Here is a 15,578-nt window from a genome sequence, read left to right as displayed (position 1 = left end):
CAAGATACTGAGTGTTTGGAGCTCGAATCTCTGCAACTTGACATCAAAACACTCCGGCAAGAATGAGAGGAAGATAGAAAGGAATTTTATCATTTCACAGATTCAGTGAACAAGAACTTTGCCAGCATACAGAAGAATTTCAAGAAAATTCAAACCACCTTGCTGAAGTTAACTGCAGAACAGTCAGTGGAAGAAGATGAGGAGGAAGAAAGGCCTGACCCGTTATCAGGGCAGGGAAGCACTGCTGTTCCTCCAGGGAGGCCAAAGCAACTGCCTAACAATCAATTTCCCACTGAAAAACATGACCCTGCAACTGTGGGATCGGCTGTTCTGGTGGACAAAGCAATGGGCAAAGAACTGAATATGGATGGCACTCCAAAGGGTCCCTATAGACACCCAAGTCATACTGCTAACAAGCAGGAATTCCACACTCCTCAACAACAACAAGGTCTGGTCACAAAACACTTCATGACAGTGGAGGAACTACCTGAAGCAGAGGTTAGAAGGGAAAGAAACAAACCTTATACATCTGAAGTCAGAAGAAACCTCCTGTGTATCAAACCCGCAAAGTTAAACATTGCTGAATTTGATGGAGTAGATGCAGACTCATGGATACAGAACATTGAACAATATTTTTCAGCTGCAAGAACTCCCATTGAGCAAAGAACTGAGATAGCAGTTTCTTATTTAAAAGGAGAAGCTATACAATGGTGGAGAGGTATTGGGTTCATTGCTTGTCATACTCCTTGGCACAAGTTCTGCACTGCAATCACACAAAGATTTGCAATAACATCTATGTGTGAAAATGTGAAAGCATTCCACAAGTTAACTCAGCAAACTTCAGTTGCTCAGTATATGGTAGAGTTTGAGCAACATATGAACTTAATGAGGAGGGACAATCCTGCAGTACCAGATGACTACTACATGCATAGTTTCATTGCAGATCTAAACCCTTATATCCAAAGTCACCTGGAATGTTTAGAACCTACTGACATGACCAAAGCTATGTGGTTAGCTAGAAGAATTGAAAAATCTTGTCCTCCTGCTACTACACAAAATCCCTATGTGCCAAACTACAGAAGAGGAACTCCAGGGGAAATTTCTAAACCTGTAATTTCTGCAAGTACATCTCCTGCTGCTGTTCTACAACAAGCTAGAGAAAAGGGCATTTGTTATAAATGCAGAGAACCATGGTTCCCAGGGCACAAGCAGGTGTGCAAGATGTCACAAAAAGCTCAAATTCAAGCACTGCAAGGGCAAGTTGAAAATCCTGACATTATCTACATAGTAGATGCAGAGTAGGTACAATCAGATGTGGATGAAGAAACCCCTGATAACCAAGAGCTCAAAATTTTAATGCATGTAGCTACAGGAGTTCCTGAAGATAAAAAACACACACTGTTACTCTACAAGTCCAAATTGGAAATATAGTGGGCCTTGCTTTAGTGGATAGTGGAAGCACTACTACTTTCATTTCCCCTGCTCTAGCTTTCCAATCTGGATGCCCTGCCACACTAGTAAAACAAGTTCAAGTGACTGTAGCAAATGGGGGCAAATTATACAGTGATTTTTCTCTCTACAACACCAAATACAACATCCAAGGAGTGGAATTGGTGTCTGATTTTAGGATGTTGAAACTCACTAGATATGATATCATACTTGGAGCTGACTGGATGTATAAGCACAGCCCTGTCACATTTGATTTGCCTAACATGAAGTTGGGAATCAAACAACCCAATGGAAAACAGATCACCTTCCTGGATGAGAGCTTGCCAACCAGCCCCTGCACTCCTCTGCTGCAAGATATGGAAAATATATTGGATGACATGCTCACTGGAGCTCTAATGTGGATGCAACTAGTGCAAGTGGAAACCATAAATGACTCTGTGCAAAAACCTGGAATAACTACAATCCTAGAGAACTTCAAAGATGATTTTGCAGAGCCTACTGGTCTACCTCCTCAGAGAGATTGTGACCATGCAATCAACCTAGAACCTGGAGCTCAGTTCTAAATCAGAGAGGATACAGGTTGCCACATCACCAGAAAAATGCTTTAGAGGAAATCATTAAATACCTTCTCCAAAAAGGGATTATAAGATTAAGTCACAGTCCATACTCCCCTCCTGCTATCTTGGTGAAGAAAAAGGACCTGACTTGGAGGTTATGCATTGACTATAGAAAACTTAATGCACACACAATCAAGAACAAGTATCCTATACCCATGATAGAGGATCTTCTGGATGAACTTAATGGAGCAAAAATCTTCACCAAACTGGACGTCAGAAGTGGTTATCATCAAATCAGAATGAAAGAAGGAGATATAGAGAAAACTGCTTTTAGAACACACATTGGTCTGTTTGAGTTCCTGGTAATGCCCTTTGGAGTGACAAATGGCCTTCCTACCTTTACGGAACTTATGCATACTGTATTGGGGCCCCTTCTGAGACACTGTGTGCTAGTTTTCTTTGATGATATCCTCATCTTTAGTAAAACATACAAGGAACATTTGGAACATGTGGCCCTGGTATTGGAAGCACTCAGGAAACATCAATTATATGCAAAGCTCTCTAAGTGCACATTTGCACAAAACAAAGTGGAGTATTTGGGATATGTGATCACTGACAAGGGAGTATCCACAGACCCTGGTACAGTAGAAGCAATCATAAACTGGCCAACACCTCAGAATGTGACACACTTGAGAAGTTTTTTGGGATTAGCTGGGTACTACAGGAGGTTTGTTCAGAATTATGGACTGATTTGCAAGCCACTGTTTGAAGCATTGAAAAAGGAAGGATTTCAATGGACTAACACACAAATGGCTGCTTTCCAGCAATTAAAGGACAGAATGACTTCTGCCCCAGTCCTTGCTTTACCTGATTTTTCCTTGCCCTTTGTTTTAGAAGCTGATGCTTCTGGATATGGAATTGGAGCGGTACTAATGCAAAAAGGACAACCTATTGCATATATGAGCAAAGCCCTAGGCCCTAAAGCTGCTGGCTGGTCCACCTGTGATAAAGAGGCACTGGCAATCATTGAAGCAATTAAGAAATGGAGACATTACTTTGCTTCATCCTCTCTGATTATCAGAACTAACCAACAGAGTTTGAAATACATACAAGAGCAAAAAGTAACTGAAGGGATCTAGCACAAACTTCTCATTAAATTAATGGGTTACAAATTCAAAGTGGAATACAAGAAAGGCAAGGAAAATAGAGTAGCCGATGCTCTTTCCAGAGTTAAATATGCTCTAAATGCTTTGGGCTCTAGTACTGCAATTCCATCTTGGATTACTGAAGTTTTGAACAATTACAAGGGTGACACTAAATGTTCTGATTTAATTGCTAAACTAGCAATAGATCCAGCTGCCCAGCCTCCATACACTCTTACCAGTGGAGTGCTCAGGTATAAGGGGGAAATCATGATTGGCAACAACAATGCACTGAAAAATTCCTTGCTCACTTCTTTTCACAAGTCTGAATAGGAGGACACTCTGGGAAAGAGCAACTTATCACAGATTGAAAATCCTCTTCACATGGCCTGGAATGAGGAAAGCTGTGCAAACTTTTGTTCAGCAATGCCCTGTCTGTCAGCTGAACAAAGCTCAACATGTGCATCCTCCTGGCTTGTTACAACCACTTCCAGTTCCAGATTTTGCTTGGACCCAGATTAGCATGGACTTTGTGGAAGGGTTGCCCAAATCTGAACACGAGGACATGATCCTAGTGGTGGTTGATCGTTTCACCAAATATGCTCATTTTTTTGCTATGAGACACCCCATTACTGTAAAGACAGTAGCACAAGCTTTCACTGACAACATATTCGGATTACATGGCCTGCCCATTGTCATAGTGACAGACAGAGATAGCATATTTACTATTCATCTCTGGCAGCATTTGTTCAACAAAATGGGAGTCAAATTACACATGAGTACTTCCTACCAACCCCAATCAGATGGTCAAACAGAGAGAGTGAACCAGTGTCTGGAAAACTACTTAAGATGCATGACTTTTTCACATCCCAAGAAATGGCATACTTGGCTTTCCATGGCTGAATGGTGGTACAACACCACATTCCACACATATCTTAAAATGACCCCTTTTCAAGCTCTGTATGCAAGACCTCCTCCCCTGATTGCATAATTGATGTTACCACCAGTGGAAGGAGAAGATCACCAAGCTCAACTGGACAGGGATATAATTGCCCAACAAATTAAGGACAACTTGCTCAAAGCACAAGAAAGAATGAAGTTTTTGCAGACAAGAAGATATCTGAGAGACAACTTGCAGTTGGGGACATGGTTTATATCAAATTGCAACCATATAGGCACACCAGCTTGAGTATACACATACATCTAAAACTTCATTCCAAGTACTATGGCCCTTTTAGAGTAATGGAGAGAATTGGAGCTGTGGCTTATCGGCTCCTCCTGCCTGAGGGCTGTCAACTTCACCCCACTTTTCATGTCAGCCAACTCAAGAAGCACATTGGCCCTGAAGCTGTACCTAACCCCAAGTTGCCACTCCTGGATGAACAGGGTCACATTCTCATTCAGCTTGAAGCACTGCTTGAAAGAAGACTGATTCCACAAGTCCAGGGAGACATTAGCATTCCAGTGGTGCAGTGGCGTATCAAGTGGATCAATCTGCCAGTGGAAAATGCAACCTGGGAAGATGCGGCTTTCATTCAGAAGATCTTCCCTGAATTCCATCCTTGAGGGCAAGTCTGTTGTTAGACGGGGGCAATTGTCAGGCCTGTTAACTGTTGCGGGTCACCTGACGAGGCACAGTGCCTTTGCGTTTTGCCTGGATGCGTGTCAGCCGTCGAATTGCGATCCAACGGCGATTGGAAGAACTTACCGCTTCGCTGCTGAGAGGCACCCTCAACCGTTGATCTCCATCTGGATGGCTCAGATCATTATAACTTACTTTTAAAAGTTACCGCGTTTACTTTTACCTGTCGAACATGTCGCTTTCTACTTTTGCTCTGAATTTCTCTTTATAAACCCTCATCCGGCTTGTGGAGAGGGCATTCGGGATTATTCCGGGCTTGGCCCTTGTAGCCGCCGTGTTCCGGCTGGCCAAAATCCTAGCTACCTTGCTTCAGATCTGAACGAATCGATCTCAAAATTCCACACAAATTGTCTGTTTTCCTCTGTTCATGTGAGAAATTCAGCGACAGCCACCTCTAGGGCCTGTCACACACTCCCTCCTTTTGGGTTTAGATAGGTCAAGCAATGGGTTTTATGTCTTCGATTTGACTAATATAAAAATATGTATGATAAGCCACAAAAATTCTATGGCTAGAAATTTCATTTGACGATGAATCTAAAGATATATTTTTCATAAAATATAAAACATGTTTTGTAGTCAAATTGAAGACCTAAAATCGTGTGTCAAACTTATAAACCCAATCAGAGGGAGTAGGATCTCCAAGTCGACCCTTCTACAAGCGAAAACGGAAGTTTAATACAGATACTATGTACCACCCACAGATGGGTTGGACTTTGAGCAAATGAAGAGAGGGCGTTCCATGTGGTATTCGCTCGGATGGGTTGGACTTGGGCATCAAGCGGATTCAGGCCAGGGTGTTAGTGTTACACAATGAAACAAAAACCACTTGACCTAGACCAACCACCAAGCGCACCCCGATGCTAACAGATTATGCAGTCAGTACACAGCAATACAGCTCCAACGTTTACGCTTTTAATTCCCTTTCAAAGTTGATTTAATGCTATTTGTCATACTGTCATACTGAGGATATGCTTTTTTCCATGGTAAGTACAAGCTACATGACATCGTTGGCGCCTCCCGTTGCATCATTCATAACAAAACTGTATACTTGCCACTAGTGCCAATCTAACATGATTAATCATAAGACTAAAACCATATCTTTTAAGTTATAGATGCATGGACTGGACAAAACATGAAAGCCCGCAGGGGGGTGACCGTGCTTTGATCACTTGGTTGAGACAACAACATCGTCGACGACTGACTTGACTGGTCACCAGGCTGGCTAGTAGCCTCCTTCGGCATGGGATGCCCGGTTACCGCATCCCACTTCTAGGTTTTGAGCTCGAGATAGACTCGATGATCCTGTACATCCACCGGTCAAGCATTCCTGTACCACGAAGGCAGAAAAGTCGATGCCAATTAGAAGAAGGGAAAACTTTGTTTTTGCCACTCTAGATTTTGCCAATTTTGCTGTTTGTTCATGTAACGTGCAGATCATCGTGTGTGCAACTCGGAAAATCATGCGACAGAAGTATTACTGAAGCCAATCCTAACACCAGCATAAGATAAAAAGCACAATCATGTAGTGCTGGATGCAAACCTGTCATTGCAAATGTACCCCCAAGAACTGCACAAAGGCGAGTTATGAAATGTAGGAAGTTACGTCTTTCTTCTCTGATGGTGACTGTGATTGGTGAGAGATCATACAGGAAGTAAACGGCTGCAAAAGGAAAACAGATTAGGCCTAAAACCAGATGAGCATACCATACTTCGAGAGCAAGATGGGGAGGGGGGTTACCTGGCCAGGACCTATCAGTTGGGCGAATGGGAACAAAATACTCTGTCACGGAAAACTGATTTGTTGGCAACACTCCCTTTGAGAGGTATCTGTACTCGGTTGGAACAACCTGCATATATCAATCAAATATGAATAACAGATGGCAACATTGTCTCCCACAAAAAGCAACTGATTGCAGAGAATATCAAGTGTTAGATTTCCATCTGGGGTGCAGATGATCTTTTCGTTGATCTGGTGCACAAATCAGATCCAGTCAACCAACTTCATATAGGTTGACAGGAAAAAGGAAGACTTCCTTTTGGCCTGCTGATGACTTCGCATAAAAAGGATATTTGTACAATTTTATTTCATCGATATATTCTCTTCAGCAGGGGCCTTATTTATTATTTCCCCTAAATGTTGCAACCACAAGCTGCCGTCTGAACATTATTGACAACAATGGGGAAACTACTGAATGAATGGCTACTAACCTTGATATAGTATTTGAATGTCCCACTTGTGTCGTGCAGTATCCTTGAAGTATCATCAAGTGGATTATGAATTCCAGGGTATTCTGGACCAAAGGACAGTCGATGGATAACATGGCTAACATTGACATGGCTTGACCCATCAAAAATCTGCATGCACCAGATGAATAAAAATCATCTATAGGAAATGATCAGCTGGAAGCTGAAGGACAGTGCAATGAAAAGATTCAAGAATATATACAGAAAGCACAGGGAGAGCATTCTCAGCACCAAGACTTAAGAGAAGAAAACAAAGACCGTGTGTGAACATTTAAAGATCAAAATGAACAACAACGATTTGTTTCATTAGAAGAAAAATCACTTACATAAAGAAATGTAAACAGACCTCAAGGAAAATCGATCCATTCTAACTTATCATCAGAATATACCAATGAAAGGCCCATGTGAAATACCATATGATGCCACTGGCAAAATTACCATGAGATTGAGAACGCCCTGTTTCAGTGATTTCTGTAGGGATTTAGATGCCTAATTCCCTATATGACTATACCTAGCCACAGTTCGGATATATGCTCAATTAAAAACTTAAATGATACCTTATGAAGAAAATGTAAGTAATTGTCTCAGTTTCATACATTACGAATTAGCTAGTTTCCTAAAAGCTTAAATACTTCACAACAGAAAATATACAGTTTGAAGAACAGCACTAAAGTATCTGCAGTTTTAGATGAATAACCTGATTTGCAACAAAAATATTTAAACCATGCACCGATATATGGAAGTTGCCAGCAACCCTCTGCACGTCCAAAGCACCATACACCTGTAAAGTTTGAAGCCAAAAACTCGTTAAAAACACCAGAATATACTTGATGACCACAGCACTAATATCATTAGTAAAATGAACTAATACTGGTGGAGAAAAAACTTACTCGGCATCCTTCACCATTTTCCATTGCAAGTTTGACACTCTTAATCATTTTATCTGCATCTTCGTTGAAGGTGTGCTCAGGCTTCTTTTCTACATCATGCTCATGGCCATGGTCTGATTTAAACTTTAATGCATCAGCATATTACATGCAGAACAACTAAACACAAAAATAATCTTACAACAAGCCAATTTTCCAGAAGGAAAAAAGAACAACACCTACCACATTGAGAACGCATAAAACCCAGGAAGTACTTATTTAATAATCTAGAAAGCAATTAGCTTTGTGATTTTATCAAAATCGGAATGAACAAAGAAGTAAGCCGACAAGCTGCAACTACTAAGTACAGGACACAGTTGACTGCTCATTTTGGTCCTGTGTGAAACTATGTCTGATGCCCTAGTTCTACCAATGATAACCTGAGAGAGAGAGATCATTGCAGAAATCATTTCTCCATTTGTTGGTATATCTTTGATCTTTCCAGTACATGGTCATGTGTACAGTATAGCGGCAAAGCCCAGAACTATACAGAGATACTACTATTCCCATGTTTGGGTTTCTTCCAGCACACATCGAATATTCTAGGCTTCTAGTTAAATCATGTGTTGGCAACAAATAAAATTTCTAACTACACAACATGTTTGCCGATCAAATTAATCAATGTTGTTGTATTGACATTTTTTCATCATAAACAAGACTGGTGAGCGATAATCCATTCTTCCATTTCAATTATATACTTTAGTGACCTATAAAAAGTCTTATATTTCTTTTCAGAGGTAGTACTTCCAAATTATAATACAAAGGATAATAACTATAACAGAAAATAACGATTAGCAGCCGCCACGGTTTTTATATAGTGAGGAAAAAGGACGCATAATATGGATTGAAAAGGAGACTCTTTTGTATGACAACTTAGTACTAGTGCTACGTTTGGTTTTCCTTTTATAGAGGAAACAGAATATACCATGATCATGAGTTCCATGCTCCTTTTCAACTAGATCAGACAAGTACTCAGTACCAATGATATGGCCATACTTATCCAAACGAAGCTGCATACATCAGAAAAAGGAGGATGCAAAGTATAATTAGACATGACAGACATATACTGAATAGTTAAAAAATGCACCATTTAAAGAAACTACAATGCAACTTTACTGAGAAAATATATTTGGAAGTATGAAGAACATTGTCAGCACAAGAGCAAGACATGAACCACAGCTTAAAGTGCATGTTCCCTGCAACCTACACTAACCTAGGAAAACAACTGGCCAAAATAAGCTAGCGTATGGGCCTGCTTCGCGGATGGTAGGAAACTAGGAATGTGCATTTACATAATGTTTCTCAATCACAAGCAATAGACATAACTATTAATTATTACTGCAGCTAGTGTCATAGTAGAGCATACATGCATATGCATCCGATACCATATTGAATTGCATCCACTGAAATTAACAAAATTTTGATATCAGATGGTACCTTCCAGATATTTGTATGCAAGTCAACCTCATGTTTGCCGGACATGTCGATTGCATCCACACTCAAGACTGTATGACAACAGAAGATAGTGAAATAAATATCAAAAGCATGAACCTTAAGCAAAGGGATCTCCAAATGGAACCTTGTACAAAAAACTGATACTGGATATATTTATCAATAACTGACCTTCACATGGTAAAGAAGGAAATGATACATTTATATGAATTGGTAGAGTTTCTCCTCGTTTCAGATCTACAGACATCTGCAGACATTGAAAAGAAAAACTTGAGACAGGTTCATGATCTTAATGCTGGTAGCCAAAACAAAGCAAATAAAACTATCATGTTCAAATGAGTTTTCCATGATATGAAAATAACAACTACCAAATTATTTTATATAAATGTAATTGATCGGTTCGATTCATAGGCATCCTTTGTCATCATGAGAATTCCTTGGCCAGATTGGTTTTGTATGTCGAAGTGAATAAACTTAAACAGGAGAAATATCTATCATCCACAGGCATATTCCCAACACAAACTACAATCATAAATGTTGGGGAAGAATGGACAGAACAGCATAGACATCACAATAAGCTGCATATGCTAGTCATACAAGAAAAGGTCAACGAGAACGAAACGTACCTGATGCATCGTATAGGTTGTAAGGTAAAACGTGAGCTCATGCGCGAAAAGTGTAACCATAACAATTAGCCCGAGAATCGTCACTGCCAACATATATCAACGATGACGCGAATTAAACACAAATCTCCAAAAACATAAGCATCCATTAGCAGAGAACAACAGTTCACGAAGCAGCATAATCTATGTACCTATAGCACCCGAGTAAGTCTTCTTCAGCAGGTGGTCTTCGGCGTGCGGGAACGCATTGAAGTTCTTCAGAGACGGTATCCTCCCCATCTTTGCAGCTGTGGCACAAAAGCATACCAACCTCAGTCAGACGCCACAGCAAGCGGCAGCACAAAATCTAGCGGAAGACTCCAGATTTGACGGGAATTCTCCATGAACAAGCACTCCTAGTCCTAAGAAGACGGCGATTCTTCAAATATACAACAGACCGGTACCAAATTCTCCCCTACGAAGCGTCCGGCGGAGAGGCCCCGACGACTCGGCCGCGGGGCGCGAGGGCAGGAGGCAAGCTCCGTCGGATTTAAGCCGGCTGATGGCAACCCTCCCCCAGATCGGACGGAAGGAACGGGCGGGCGAGATGAGTTGCTCACCGGGAAGGGGGGCCGGAAGGCAGTGACGCGCTAGTGGATTCGTCTGCGGCGCAGGCGGCGGCTCTGGATCTCACGGCGATCTCGTCGCCTTAGGACACCGTGCCGATGCCGGAGGCGGAGGCGGAGACGGAGCAGGTCGGAGACACCAGAACCGAAACCCAACGACCCGAGACTAGTATCTTCTCCGCGTGCCCAGGTAGGACCCGTCGGCCGGCCGGCCCAACCCAGCCCAGCCCTAGACCCAGGCCCGTCTGGGCTATTACGGCCCATCTTAGAAAACAAATCGGGCTCTGTTGCTGGCCAGCCCACCAGGCTGCCTGGCATCGCCACCGGCCGCTCATCGATTGCATTCCGCAGTTGGACGACGGCAGCACACTCTGCTTCTCACTGACGCCGCCGGCCACGCCTCTCCCCCTCCGAGCGCCGCTCTGCTCGCCGCCGCCGTCGCCGCCTACGAGCTGCGGCTCCTGCCCCCACTGCGCGCTGCAGGTACGCCACGCTGTTTTACCCCCGGCGACTTTCTCCTCGTCCTAGATCCGCCTCCACTCCCGTCGTCCCCGGCTCTCGCTGTAATTGTGATTGGATGTCTCCAGAGCTCGCGCGGACGGGTTCGGCGTGATGGGGGACGACGGGGCGGAAGGGGAGGCGCCGCGCTGCGTCGGCTGCGGCCGGCGCGTGAGGACGCTCTTCGTGCAGTACTCCGCAGGCAACATCCGTTTGATGAAATGCGTAAGAGCCCAGCCCCCTCCCGCCGCATCGTCAGCGTCGCCCTTTTGCCTCCTGCGTGCAAGCCGGCTTTAACCCTGGATGCTGTTCGTGTGCAGGATGTCTGCAAGGCTGTCGCCGATCCCTACATCGAGTGTGAATTCATGGTATGGTATGGTATGATGATCAATGGTGCATGGGTTCAAACTGTTGCCATATGTGTGATTTGACAGTAGGGGTGCAAGTGGCGCGCTGCTTATGTAGTCCTAAATCGGCCAAATCAGTTGCAGCTTTAGTTTTGATGGGGTTAGCTCACTTTATAGTGGCTGATCAATTTGGCGGCTTATGCGTGTGCGCCGCTTGCATCCTTATTGGGCCGTTTTCCTATGCCCGGGACACCTATTTATTGCATGCCTGATGCGCTGCGTGGCCTTAACTCTTACTCTTCTTACCCCGCTGTAGATTATCTTGATCGATCTGATTCTACACAAGACCAGGGCATACCGACATCTACTGTTCAATAAGCTGCACATTGGTTCATCTATTGACAAGGTGCGAATCTTATGGTACCATGCAACCTCAAACAAGTGCTGTTCCGCCTTTTCAAACTCCCTAAGGCCGACTCAGCTCGTAAAACGTTCTGCGCCACATATTTCTTTTTTCCTGAGCTTTTAATAGATACTAATGCTATAAGCATGTAGAGCAGTTAAGTTATAGATGTGATGCTTTTTGTTGCTATCATCATTTGAGTTAAACTATGCAGTTTACTCAGTGTGTACTCTATCTAAATATGGAAGCTGAATTGCTTGGATGCTCCTCTTTTGCATTAATAGCACAAGTATTTCATTTTCCATATCTACTTTGAAGCAGCAAAGGGTGATAACAATTAGCAATTTAGCACCATCACTACTTTCCTATAGTTTTACAATTTACTCTATACTTCCTATGAGTCCTGATGCTTGAGAATTTGAAGTTTCATCTATCATAAATCTGCTCCTCTTTTGCATTAATATCACAAGTACTTCATTTGCCATATATACTTTACTCATTTTACTCAACAAAGGGTGATAACAGTTACCAATTTATCATCATCAACACTTTCCTAGTTTCATGATTTACTCAATACTTCCTATGAGTCCCGATGCTTGAGAATTTGAAGTTTCATCTGTCCTAGATCTGCCTGTTATTTTTCTTGTTAATATTGTTCCTGTATCATACGACACCTTCAGCCTTTTATGCCTTGGCAGTCCATCCAACAAGAGCATATAATCTGATGACATGGAAAATATAGTTATCTATTCATAATTCATCTAAGTTCAAACTTCATCTTGGCACTCATATTGTAATAATTTCTGCCTTCGTATACTTTTTCCTCACTCATAAGTCATACTATGTTGCTTTCTGCCTTCCGCAACTATATTCAGTGGCCAAGTCCAAATATGCCTTTTCTCTTATGTCTCTTGTTTTGGTTTTGTTTGCAGGGAATACTGTGCCAGTTCATTCTGATGCATATCGTTCTTGACGCTTGTATCCATTTTCATTTATAAATTTTTTATTTTAATTCTGGTAGTTTCCAACATTCAACCTAAGCTGCCCATAACTATGTAGTCAGAATATCAGTTTCAAAAAGCAACAAAGTTGATGGGGATTCTTCCTGGAGCACATTGTCCACAATTTGCAATTGCAGCGAGGTGATTAAAGTTGACTGCATTCAGATAACAAATGTTTCCACTTCTCATCAACTAAGCAGTGTATTGGGTGTTCTGCTTTTCTTCAGGTTCTGGGTGATGCATTGTTAGGGAACATCATATTTACGGCCATGTTACTCCTGGGAGTACGATATATCCTCAAATTTTCTTTTGACATTACAAGGTATCGTTGTATGCGTGTATCCTTTTTAAAATATCTGAATACCTCTGAGGTGGTACTTTTCAGTTCTCATAATAAAATTATCGTTCCTAGTAAATACACCTGTTGTTATTTCATTCTGTGTGAAGTGTTGTCAATGTACTCCCTCCGTAAACTAATATAAGAGTGTTTAGATCACTACTTTAGTGATCTAAACGCTCTTATATTAGTTTACAGAGGGAGTATCATTTATCCAGTAGGAATTCTGTAATAGTAGTACATTTCTATCTTCGAAGAGGATGAGATCATATAAGAGTTTACTGTTGGGCCTCCCCTACAGTTTTCGTATGACAAAAAGAGGGTTAAATCATGTCATAGTTCTACATCTGTGTGTTATACTTGGCTCACTGTTGCATTCTTCATTACTCAGGTATCGAGAGATTCTGTTAGCCGTCATCATTTCAAGCTATTTCAAGTTATTTCTTCTGACAATGATGGTATAGAAGAATCTTATGTCGACGATTTCCTGTGAATTTATCTATCAAATGTTTTCTTTCTAGCTGATTACTGAATTTGCAGGTTTGGGAGTTCCCATCATCTGCTATATTCATTGTCGAAACATTTGTTCTCTCATCAAATGTTGTAGCCCTGAGAGGTAAGCACTGCTCATTTCTCTCATGAGTTTTTTGTTACCCTTTCTATGTGTACTTTCTTAGTCTTCACATTTTCTAGCTATTAGGATTCTTCCACATCAATAAGAATGTAAGATTCATGGTTGTTGAGCACAAATCAACATATAAATAAACATCTAGTTATGCCATTTATAAGAAGTAGCTGTGGCAGTATTTGAACATTTATAAGATGGTTGTATTAAAGAGGCATCTATGTGGTGACCATCTCCTGCGACTGGACCAGACAGATGCCCCAAGCTCTGCAGCACATGATTGAGTTGTGTCACATTCTCATTGTATCCTACGGAATTGATTGATAGATCTAGGCCTCAGCTTGATCATGCCCAACTTCTAGAATTTCTCAAAGCGCCACCTTCAATGCAGAGCGCCTGTCAATACATGCTTGGTATATGCGTGCACAGGTGTACTAGATTTGTTGGTTTGCTCTAGCTTTCAGTACTGAATGCGGCGAGAGACGACGGATTGTACTGAAACTGAAACTGGTTAATTTCCTTTCAATGTTTGTAGTTCAAATTTCTTCCCATTCCTACTACTATATAACACTGAAAAGGACCCAAGCCCACTGTCTTCTCTAACAGATCACAATGCTGTGAAGACTGAATGTCCTGCTGTTTTTTTCAGTGGTGACGCGGTTCCCAAAGGCCCACTGTGTTGGTGTCTGCTTCATGGCGCACGCGGCAAAGCACTTGACGGAACGGTGGCTCATGTGGACACCATGAACATGAATTCATCAAGACTTGCCACCGCCTTCCAAGGTAAGTGGCCTCCAGATTTACCCTGTTTCACTCCATCTATGCATACTGTGCAGCGTTCATGATCTCGCTCCTATGGCAGCGGATGTACTCATTTGCGACAATCTGATTGACCGTCCTTGCAGTGTTCATGCAGCATTGATCTGGACCACGCCGGAACTGGAGAGCGGGGAGCTGTCCTGCTGGCCTCTGTACCGTGGCGCTGCAGGTTGAGCGGCGTCTCCGGTCAGCATATGCCTGAGCTAGTGAAGAGGCAGGCGGTCTGGGGAGATGGGCTGTCCGTTTCGCCTACTTATGGCCCAAGTAGGAGTAGGTACTTGCCCTGTTCGTTCACGCCCGGAAGTGCGTCAGCTGACAGGGCCTCTCTACCTTGTGACCACACGTGCAAAACGCACAGTCCAGTGTCTGTATGTTTGTATGTCTCGTTCTTTTTCAGTTTGGTTTTATTTACATCCGTTGTAGAAAAAAAAAAAGAGCTTCCGGGTCGACGCACTTCCGTAGGATTACTCTGCTTTTTCCAGGGACAAAATTTGGTTTCCGGGTTTCCACGGTTACTTTCTTCACTGACGTTTGTGTGTTCCTAGAGTTGCTGAGCGTTTCCGAGGATGCGTATGCATTTTTGAGTCGAGCGTTCAGGGTCAATGCTTATGTATTTTTGAGTTGAGTGTTGAGGGTAGACGCGCCATCGACAAGCAAGCACTGTACACTCTTCTCTAGTGCCCTGTTCATAGCTTTGGAAGGCTTAGATCATCTACAATAGAAGATGTAGATGCAAAAATAACTAATTTTTGAATATCTGAGGCCCCAAAACCCCTTTTTCAACAAATAATGTAGATGAAAAAAATTACATCTTCCGAAAATGTAAAATACAACACCTCGCGATGCAAATATACGTCTTCACCTATAGGAGATGTAAAAATAACGGTCACATGTCAACTGCCCAACTG

General features: G+C 42.3%; 2 protein-coding genes across 3 annotated transcripts; one reads left to right on the top strand and one right to left on the bottom strand.

Annotated features, from left to right (window-relative positions):
* Nucleotides 1-5,680: 5,680 nt before the first annotated feature.
* LOC123105296 (endoplasmic reticulum-Golgi intermediate compartment protein 3) lies at nt 5,681-10,818 on the bottom strand. Its single transcript, XM_044527336.1, has 12 exons — nt 10,635-10,818; nt 10,227-10,322; nt 10,039-10,121; nt 9,584-9,659; nt 9,398-9,465; nt 8,886-8,970; nt 7,925-8,037; nt 7,732-7,815; nt 6,999-7,145; nt 6,529-6,637; nt 6,331-6,450; nt 5,681-6,117 (listed from the first exon to the last, which is right to left on the bottom strand). The coding sequence occupies exons 2-12, from the start codon at nt 10,312-10,314 to the stop codon at nt 6,044-6,046; spliced, it is 1,047 nt and encodes a 348-aa protein (XP_044383271.1). The 5' UTR covers nt 10,315-10,322; nt 10,635-10,818; the 3' UTR covers nt 5,681-6,043.
* A 113-nt stretch (nt 10,819-10,931) lies between these two features.
* Nucleotides 10,932-15,194, top strand: LOC123105298 (protein ARV 2). Of its 2 annotated transcripts, none has more exons than XM_044527338.1 (11): nt 10,932-11,123; nt 11,228-11,363; nt 11,459-11,506; nt 11,802-11,891; nt 12,821-12,866; nt 12,948-13,030; nt 13,117-13,211; nt 13,618-13,684; nt 13,767-13,842; nt 14,501-14,634; nt 14,757-15,194. In XM_044527338.1, exons 2-10 carry the CDS (start codon nt 11,253-11,255, stop codon nt 14,596-14,598), a joined length of 714 nt encoding a protein of 237 aa, XP_044383273.1. In that variant the 5' UTR covers nt 10,932-11,123; nt 11,228-11,252; the 3' UTR covers nt 14,599-14,634; nt 14,757-15,194. The 2 variants fall into 2 exon arrangements, with proteins under 2 accessions (XP_044383273.1, XP_044383274.1); XM_044527339.1 differs by having other exon boundaries at nt 10,955-11,123; nt 11,459-11,516.
* Nucleotides 15,195-15,578: the final 384 nt, after the last annotated feature.

Source organism: Triticum aestivum, chromosome 5A (assembly GCF_018294505.1).
Source record: "Triticum aestivum cultivar Chinese Spring chromosome 5A, IWGSC CS RefSeq v2.1, whole genome shotgun sequence".
Classification (NCBI taxonomy): Eukaryota; Viridiplantae; Streptophyta; class Magnoliopsida; order Poales; family Poaceae; genus Triticum; species Triticum aestivum.
The sequence above is the reverse complement of the archived record's forward strand: the minus strand, read 5'-3'. Positions and strand labels throughout refer to the sequence as shown.